Source organism: Opisthocomus hoazin, chromosome 7 (assembly GCF_030867145.1).
Source record: "Opisthocomus hoazin isolate bOpiHoa1 chromosome 7, bOpiHoa1.hap1, whole genome shotgun sequence".
NCBI lineage: Eukaryota > Metazoa > Chordata > Aves > Opisthocomiformes > Opisthocomidae > Opisthocomus > Opisthocomus hoazin.
In genome coordinates this window covers 30413049-30421410 of record NC_134420.1, presented here as the reverse complement: position 1 = coordinate 30421410, position 8362 = coordinate 30413049, and the positions used below count along the sequence as shown (strand labels likewise).

The window sequence follows — 8362 nt, the reverse complement described above, 5'->3', positions numbered from 1 at the left end:
CTGTGCTGTTTGTGTCCCACCACAGAGGGTTTGGGCCCTGGATCCTTCCTTCCCTTGGGACCCCAAGAGGAGCTGGAGCTTCTCAGGTTTGGTCCGAGAGCCGCAGTTGCAATTCCCGGAGGCCGGAGATCATCGTATGATGATCAGAAGGGATGTCTGGAGGTCATCTGCTCCAGTCCCCACCCAAAGGGGGGCTTACCCTTGCCCACTCCCCATTCCTACATGCCATACCTACCCTGTCCTGCAGCAGACCAGGCTGGGGTGGGCGCAGGGGCACACTGGCTCACAGGTGGGCATCATCGTAGTAGTCCAGCAAGTCAAACTCGTCGTGCTTGCTTTTTCCAGCTCTGCGCAGCGCTGCCTGCCGCTCCCGGGCTGCCCAAGGCCTTAAGCGGGGCTGCTTGGGCTTGATGCCGTAGTCTGCGGGTAGAGCGGAGAGGCTGGGCTCAGCCCCGGGCTGCTCACAGGGTGGCAGGCAACCGCCCGCCCGGAGGGGCGAGGAAAGGGGGTTCGGAGGGGCGAGGAGAGCGCTGTACCGTCCACCAGGCCGAAGTGCTGCTGCGGGAGCTCCAGGGGAGCAGAGAAATCCTCGGAGACTGAGTAGGTGACCCTGCAGAGGAAAACCAGGGGCAGGAGTGAGCCGAGACCCTCCAGTGCTTGCCCACACCCTGCTTGTCTTCACGCAGCCTGGCCAGCTCTTGAGGGTTCAGTGCCACAAGTGCCAGCCCACACCTGGGCAGGAGCCCTGGGGTAGCTCTGCAGGTACCGGGGCAGGGAGGAGGACGAGGGGGGAAGCACCATCACCTCTGGGACAGGGGCCGTGGGAGAGCAGCACCCGGCAGCAGGGCCAGCAGCAGGATCCAGCACAGCATGGCGCACCCTGACGCTGGCTCCACAGTGAGGTCACAGAGGAGCCACGCCGGTGGCCCTGGGACACCCCAGGCCCCGCCCACCACAGCTCCGGGGCTGTTTCCATGTCTTTCACCACCATTCTTTGCCTCCCTCTCGACCCCTCCAAGAGCACGCCCCTTCATCTCAGCACCTCCCTGTCCCCAGGAGTGAACCCCCCAACACAGCCCAGGCTTTGCAGCCTTCAGCATCTTCCTCTGCCAAAAGCCCAGACGAAGGGAGCACAGCCCCTCGCTCACGCCTTCTCCACGCTGCGCTGCGACGTTACAGGGCGCTGCTGCCAGCTGAGGTGGCAACACAGACCCCGCGCGCCGCCCGAGCCCTGCGGTCCCCAACTGTGGTGGCCCGTTAGGGGAGTGGGTGGGCACAGCCCCTGCTTCAGGTGCTGAGGCAAGAGGGCTGTGACCCCTGCAGCCCCCGAGGCCCTCAGGTATAGTCGAGGGACTTCACAGCTCCCAAGCCCTGCCCAGGGCCGGCAGCTGCAATCCAGCGCCAGCAGCCGGCTACCCCTTCGTCCTGGCCCAGGAAGCCTCCTCAGCAGCTCACGGAGCAGACCGATGCCTCGACGGGCCACCAGTCAGCAGAGCAGATACAAGAAGATGGCCATGGCTGCCCAGGCGTCTCCTGGCCCCTTTATTAAGCGCGGCGCAGCAGTATTTGCCGAATTAATCTCTTCATTTCTCCTCTTCTCTGCCCTTGGCCAAGCCCCCGAGCACTGTCTGGCAGCCATTCTGCAAACCCTTTTAGCGCACATTAGGTGCTGGGAAAGCAGCCGGCAAACTGCAGCTCTCCGCACACCCCCGGGGGGCCCCGGGAAACTGGGGACTGAACCAGGCACCTGGAATTACAGAGGCCACAGTCACCGGCTGAGCAATGCATGGAGCCCTGCGTGACCCAGCCCGGAGCAAAAGGCTTCTTAAGGGACAGCGCATCTCCGGGCAGACAACTGCAAAACCCGCTCCTTCTGACAGAGGCCTGCTGGCACCCAGCTACGGGGGGACCCCACACAAACGGGGGAAGAGAGGCTCTTCATCAGCTCTGTTGTTTCCGTTCAGTCAGTTTATTTGACAGACGAGCCTGCTCCAAGCAGATGGGCCAGGCATGGCCAACATACGCAGGCTGCAGGTCAGTCTCAGCGCCACGAGGTAGGAGACAATGCTCTCCAAAAAACACTACGCTGCCTGGCTTTATTACAGTGCAGCTGTATGAAAGGAGAAAAATCAAGTGCTTAAAAAAAAACAGAGGCTGTCCCATCACCATGGCTGCAGCCGCAGAATGGTCCAGAGAAAGAGGTGGCCAGGGTCTCTTCCACGCATGTAGCATCCATCATTCACAGTTAGATCTGTTAAAAAAATTACATATGCTCCCCTCCCCACCCTGCAGAACAGAGCTTCTCATTGCTGGTTTAACTGAAAATTAGACATTATCAACGTCCCTCCCCCAGCCTGCTTGTCCTCCTTAGAAACGTCCAGCCATGATCTTAGCAGAGAATAATCATCTTCTCATCAGCCCCAGTTATAGAAATAGATTTTCTGCCAAGCAGGCAAGTAATCCATCAGTGGCCCTGAAACAAGAGAACAGAGGGATCACACACGTAGCAAGGCAAGAACTTGAAGCTATACATATATGGGGCAGATTCCCCCCTTCTTGTTACGATACCCAACAACCCCCAATCTGCACTTATACAATTCAGGTGAACCCAAGTATAGAACAGTTGCTTTTGCCAAGACGGGAGACAACTTTGGGATGTGGTGCCAGAGACCAGAGCAGGACCAAGCGGGGTGTGAAACGTGGTCAGCACAGCCACGATGTGGGACACCACTCCCTCAGAGCTGACATGGCCAAGCTCCAGTGGGACACGGGGTCTACAGCATGCAAGGGGAAAACTCGTGTGCAGCGAGTCAGGAGAACACTGCTGTGGCTCAGGGAAGAGGGAAGACAACTCAGCAGTAACAAGCAGGTGCAGACACAGAAGCAACTGCTGTAGAGTGAAAATGCTTATGTTGCTCATGGCTTAACGCAGGCTCCAAAGCCTCTCCAAAATCACTAATTGGAGGAAGCGGCTCCCGAGCTAGCCAGCTTTGCGACCTACCCAAAGAAAGGACAGTGCCACAATGCCATATCCCCACCATGAACCACTCCCGGAAAGGCTTCACATCAGCAGGGAAGAGCAGGAGGTGAAATTCTGGCCCACAACAAAGGAATCCTCCGGTAAAGGACCAGAAGACAGACCTGCTTTAGCCCTTTGATTAACAATCAGCTCCTGGCTGGGTCAGTACCTCTAGGTAACTGCTTACCCCTCATGTCTGCATTGCAGGCTGGGGATCAAGGAAAAGAGTTCAGAAATGGGCTGCAAAGCAGGGCTCTGGTGCACCAGCTGAGGTGCAGAGAGGGAGCCCAGGAGGACAGGCCCAGGTGGCAGACACTGAGCTCCACAGCTTGGGAGGGCACAGGGAGGTTCACCACTGGGGTCGAGCGCAGGTCCCTAACAACCAGGAAGCCACTCATCCTTTCCTGTTCCAGTTTAAAGCAACACAAGCATCGATACCGGGTGCACGAGTGCTAATTGTTCTAGGGACTTCCCAATTCCTTCCTCAGGTTGGAAACCAATTGATGAACGATCTGCCCAACTCCCCTGGTTTTTCTCCACCCAACAGAAACGGGGATAGGGGCAGTGGGGCCCACTTACGTGTGACAAAGCCAACTCCAGGCACATAATCAGCCAACAAGCGCAGAAGGAGGAGGATCCTGCCCCTAGGAAGGGAGAGAGCGTGAATGAATCCAGCAGGACACCTCCTGTCCCAGCTGTTGAATGCACAAACAGCAACAGCAGCTGTTATGCCAGGGCAGAGACTAACCCAGTCACAGGCACCCAGACCTCCTCAGATCTACTCACCCGGTCCCCTGACACTATTTCTGTTAAAAGGGAAATTTTCAGCAAAATCCCAGCAGGGGCCCCTTACTCTGAGTATCGGTCGTAGAAAGGAGATCTCAGCAGGTAGTACAGCAGCAGGACGGTTCGTCGCCTCAGCTCCGCTCGCTCTCGCCTGTTCAGGTCTTTCAAGTCACTCAGCAAGCTCAGACTGGAAGGAGAAGGGCAAAGAGCTAACTCATGGCAATAACTGCCAGCAGGGAAAAGAAAGTGGGTTTCTAAATGCCCTCCGTTCTCAGCTCCACGCAGAGCGGGCCGCACCAGCTCAGAACAGAGAGCACTGTAAGCGTTGCAGAAGATACCTAAACATGTCAGTCTCCAGCTACAGAGTAGGCCCAGCCCCTGTGTGTGCTTCTCCTAGCAGGGCCTGCCCTGGACTGGACAGCAAGGGCAAGTGTGATGCTCAGCCACCACTAACCTCAAGCACCGCAAAGACTCTTCCTCTGACTGACCTTGAGATGTCCAGGACTGCTGAGAGGAGCCAGGGTTTCCATGATCTCTGGCCCCACACTCCTAAACTCAATACTAGGAACACATAGTCAAGGAACCAGAGATGCCTGACCAGAGGCACAGAGACAACCGATCCCCTGGGTACCAGCACAGCTCTGCTGACCCCAGGAGAATACATGCAGAGGCAGTGCTGCGGGGGGCCCAGGGAAGAGGCTGGAGGACTTGTGCCCACAACTCCAGCGGCTGAGGCTAGCTGCCGGTCTCGGAAGGAGACCCGAGGCCCCTGCCTAAGCAGAGCAGCAGCAAGGAGAGAGTGACAAGGGCCGAGCCAGCAGCACCCTCTGCCAACACCCAGGGTACGGTGTGAGCCCGTGCATAGCCAGGGCAGGATACGGTGGAGCAGAGGGCGGGTGACATAGATAGATTCTGCGATGGTCTCTTGCAGGCCCAGAGGGGTGGGAGGCTGGTTCATCTCCTCCACTCTTCGGCTCTGCGACTCCTCCCTCTGCTGGGGGGACCCCCAGTGCCGGGACTGCAGGGATGGGGCTGAAACAAGCAGGTCAGGTCACCAACATGAATAATACCTTCCTATCGCACTTCCCCACACCACCACCCTGCTGCTTTCTGCGTCGTGAAGGTGTGAAATAGGGAAGCTTGAAGAGCTGCGCACACAGCAGCTGCTGTGGCCAACCAGCACCCCCAGAGCTTGCCTCCTCCTTGTAAGGCCAACGCTGCTCAAAGCACAACCATGCTGAAGGGCTCTGTCTGTCGCACAGCTCACTTGGGAAAATACAATTTAAGTGCTCACCTTGCAGCACCTGCCTGAATCCCCACTGCTTTGATATCCCCCCACCCACAGGGCCCACTGACTGGCAGGCTATACCCCCGTACAAGGTTCTGCTCTTTACTGCCCACACAGTCAGCTCGTACACAAAGGGCACAGAGCAGAACCAGCTCGGGCAAGGACAGAAAATGGGCCCAGCTACTTACTGCTCTGGAGAGAGCGCACAACACGGCTGGAACGCCTGCCAACATAGGTCTGATCCTTCCCTGAGGAGTTCCCTTCCACGTCTGCAAAAGAAAACAGCCACAGGGGTCAGGCTCTAGAGGAAGACACCTCACCCCAGAGCCAGCAATGCCCTTCCCAGCACTGCCATTATGAAGACCAGACTGAAAGTTTGGTCCAGTGCAAACCGGACCATCCTGAAGTGGCTAACGCTGCACAGAGGGTAAAAAGGTAAATCTGCCCGACGTTGTCCAGGCCTAGGATCTCCTTCCTCCCCGTCAGACCAGGGGATGTGCAGCTTGACTCACAGTTCAGCCAGTGGTTCCAGACTCAGACTCCTCCACCCTGTCCTTCCAGAAGGCAGGACAAGCCTGCCACTAAGCTAACCTGTGCTCTGCAGAGGGGGGAAAGTTCAACGCAGCTCAGCTTTGTGTATTGAAGCCTTACTGTTCCCTGTGCCACCCAAGCCGCTGCTCTGATGAGTAATTCCTAGCAGGACAAGACATGTAGCCCAGACAGGTGACAAGCCGATGATGATGGCACCGTGCGCTCACCTTGGGGGTGGAGAGGCTGCTGCTGCTCCCTGTTCAACGGCACAATGGGAGGAGACGTCTGGATGCCAGATTTGTACCACAGCAGGAGCAGGAGACGAAGGATGGCTCTGTGGGCAGACACACGGAAGCCTTCAACAGCAGGCTAGGGAGCTGAGTTCCTGTTGTGCTGGAGAGGTGGCTTGCACAGAAGAGGGAGACGCTCAGGTCTGCTCAGAGCAGCTGGCAAGGCAGGAGGGGTAAGCGTCCCCTTCTGCGGCACAGCATCCAACACGCTGTGGGGCTCCTAATTCCCCCAGCCTCAGGGACCGGCAGCTCAGTCCTGCTCCAGCTTTTTCCTGGGCTGCTGCCGAGCCCCCTCCAGATGCCCTTCCCGAGCGCATGCTGCCCCTTCCCCTCCGTCCACGGCACTTACTTAGCCAGCTGGATGAGGACAATGATGGTCCACCGGCCCATCTCCCCCCACACCCTGGCTGTCCCCATCTCTGCAAAGACCTCCACGCATTCTAGCACGCTCAGCCAGGTCAGCAGCTTCTGCTGGGGCAGCGACTGCAAAACACAGGGGGCAGGGAGGGAGGAGGGACAGGATGCAGGTTCTGCTTGGGAGTTAGGTGGGGCAGAAGCACAGCCCAGTCTGATGGGACTCAGAAACAAGCAGCAGATGGCCTCAGAAGTCACAGTCCCAGAAACAAAAAGTGGTGCCTCCACTGTGGCCAGAGCCTACACATAAGCCCATTTCTCTACCTCCAAGTGGAGGCAGAGACCCAGACATCACTGTACCACACCGAGCTGCTACCTCAGAAACAGGGGAAACATCCCAGCTGTACCTTGGATTGCCTTCTGTCCCAAGTGACACAGCAGGACAGTCTCCAGGCTTGCGGCACTGTGCCCAAACTCTGCCGCAACACTCTCTCCTGCTCCTCGTCCCACAGCTGGGATACACCACAAACCCCTGCCCTGGTCAGTGTTACTGAGGGAGCACGCTTGGAGTAGAGCGAAGGGGACCCAGAGTCCACAGTTGCACCAGAGCAAACGCCTGCTGAATACAGCATCAGCCTAGATCCCACGCATGATCCCCAAGACAGCGGGTGCTCTGCCAGCCCGGGTCCCTGCTTCCCAAGCGGGAGCTTGCTGGTGCTGGCAACCAGAAGATCTAACCCACTGAAAAGCATCAATAAAGACAATACAGCTGAAATTCACCTTGGCCTTTAACAACCAGGGAAGCAAGTCTGCTGCATTTCTGTCTGTTACACATCCGACGCTCCATCCAGCCAACACCCAAACCCACGCAGCGGGCAGGCTTGCAACACACATGAGGCCTGTCTGGAAAAAAACTGCCCTCCTCCCCCTTCCCCACAGGGTCTAACAAGCGCTGGGAGCCAGCCCGGGGCTCTTGCAAGAGAGACACAGAAGCAAGCCGCTTAAATTTGTTTTGTTCAATGACACGTGAAAAGGAAGAGCCTGACAGAGGGAACTGGAGCTTCTGTGCTCCAGAACCACCGCTCTGGTAACAGCGATTGTTATTCAGCAACACCTTTGCCTCTCTCCAGTTCTGCGGTTCTCAAAAACACAGTGGAGCTCCCGGTGCAAGTCAGGGCCCGATTTCTGTGGTCCAGGGAGTGCTCTGGCCACTCCTCCAAGCCAGGAGCTATGGGGCAAGGCTGCTGTCTACCTGCATTCAGAGGTTGCCTCTGGCCTCTACACACCCGACAGCAAGGAAAGGCCACAGCAAAGACCTGTCAGTATCTACAGACACTCCCTGAAAGCCACTGCAGGGAAGCAAGCATGTGTCCCAAACCCTCCTCCCACACACTCCAGCCTTACCACAGGCAGGCTCCGCTGCAGCTCCTTTCGGAGGATCCAGTCATTTAACAGCACCAGGAGGTTGGAGGCAGAGTACACTAGCAAAGGAGGAGAACCAGAGCACCGCGGTTACGGGACACGCAGAAAGCGAACCGAACCGGGACTGCCGCCTCTTCCCCTGGGCTGGGGTGCGGGACGAAGGGCGGCAAGACCGGCAGGTTCCCCCCACCAGCTGCCGGAGGATGCAGCCGGGCGTAAAGAAAACGCGGGGTCCGGGGAGCGGCCCCGCACGCACTGGCCCCGGCGCCCCGCTGCCCACCTACCCAGCTCCGACAGGGCGTGGGACTCCGAGAAGCGACCTGCGAAGGGAGCAGAGCGGCTACCAGCCGGTGCCCAGCGCGGCGGGAGGCCCCCGCTCCCCGCCGGGCCCAGCACCCCGCACCCCCCCGGCCAGGCGCCGGAGCGGGGCCCGGCCCAGGCCCAGGCCCAGGCCCAGGCCCAGGCGGGAGGGACGAAGGTCCCGCCGTCCCCCTCCCGCACCTGGCAGCAGGTAGGAGAGGCCCCGCACGGTGCCCTCCAGCTGGGCCGTGGCGGCCGGGTGCTGCCTCACGTACTCCTGGTAGCGCTGGCACAGCAGCCGCAGCCACGCCGCCGGGCCACCGCGGGCAAGGACCGGGCCCGCCGCCGCCATGGCTCCCGCTGCCGCCCGCT

At 58.8% G+C, this 8362-nt stretch overlaps 2 protein-coding genes across 2 annotated transcripts; both read right to left on the bottom strand.

Moving 5' to 3' along the window:
• Positions 1–241: 241 nt before the first annotated feature.
• On the bottom strand, positions 242–1864 carry FREY1 (Frey regulator of sperm-oocyte fusion 1). The gene is made up of 3 exons (XM_009933140.2): positions 805–1864; positions 537–610; positions 242–420 (listed from the first exon to the last, which is right to left on the bottom strand). The coding sequence occupies exons 1-3, from the start codon at positions 1098–1100 to the stop codon at positions 284–286; spliced, it is 507 nt and encodes a 168-aa protein (XP_009931442.2). The 5' UTR covers positions 1101–1864; the 3' UTR covers positions 242–283.
• An 84-nt stretch (positions 1865–1948) lies between these two features.
• On the bottom strand, positions 1949–8361 carry PEX16 (peroxisomal biogenesis factor 16). The gene is made up of 11 exons (XM_075426591.1): positions 8192–8361; positions 7975–8010; positions 7673–7749; positions 6264–6397; positions 5852–5958; positions 5282–5362; positions 4685–4837; positions 4294–4366; positions 3873–3992; positions 3599–3663; positions 1949–2473 (listed from the first exon to the last, which is right to left on the bottom strand). Exons 1-11 carry the CDS (start codon positions 8340–8342, stop codon positions 2415–2417), a joined length of 1056 nt encoding a protein of 351 aa, XP_075282706.1. The 5' UTR covers positions 8343–8361; the 3' UTR covers positions 1949–2414.
• Between the last annotated feature and the right edge of the window lies 1 nt (position 8362).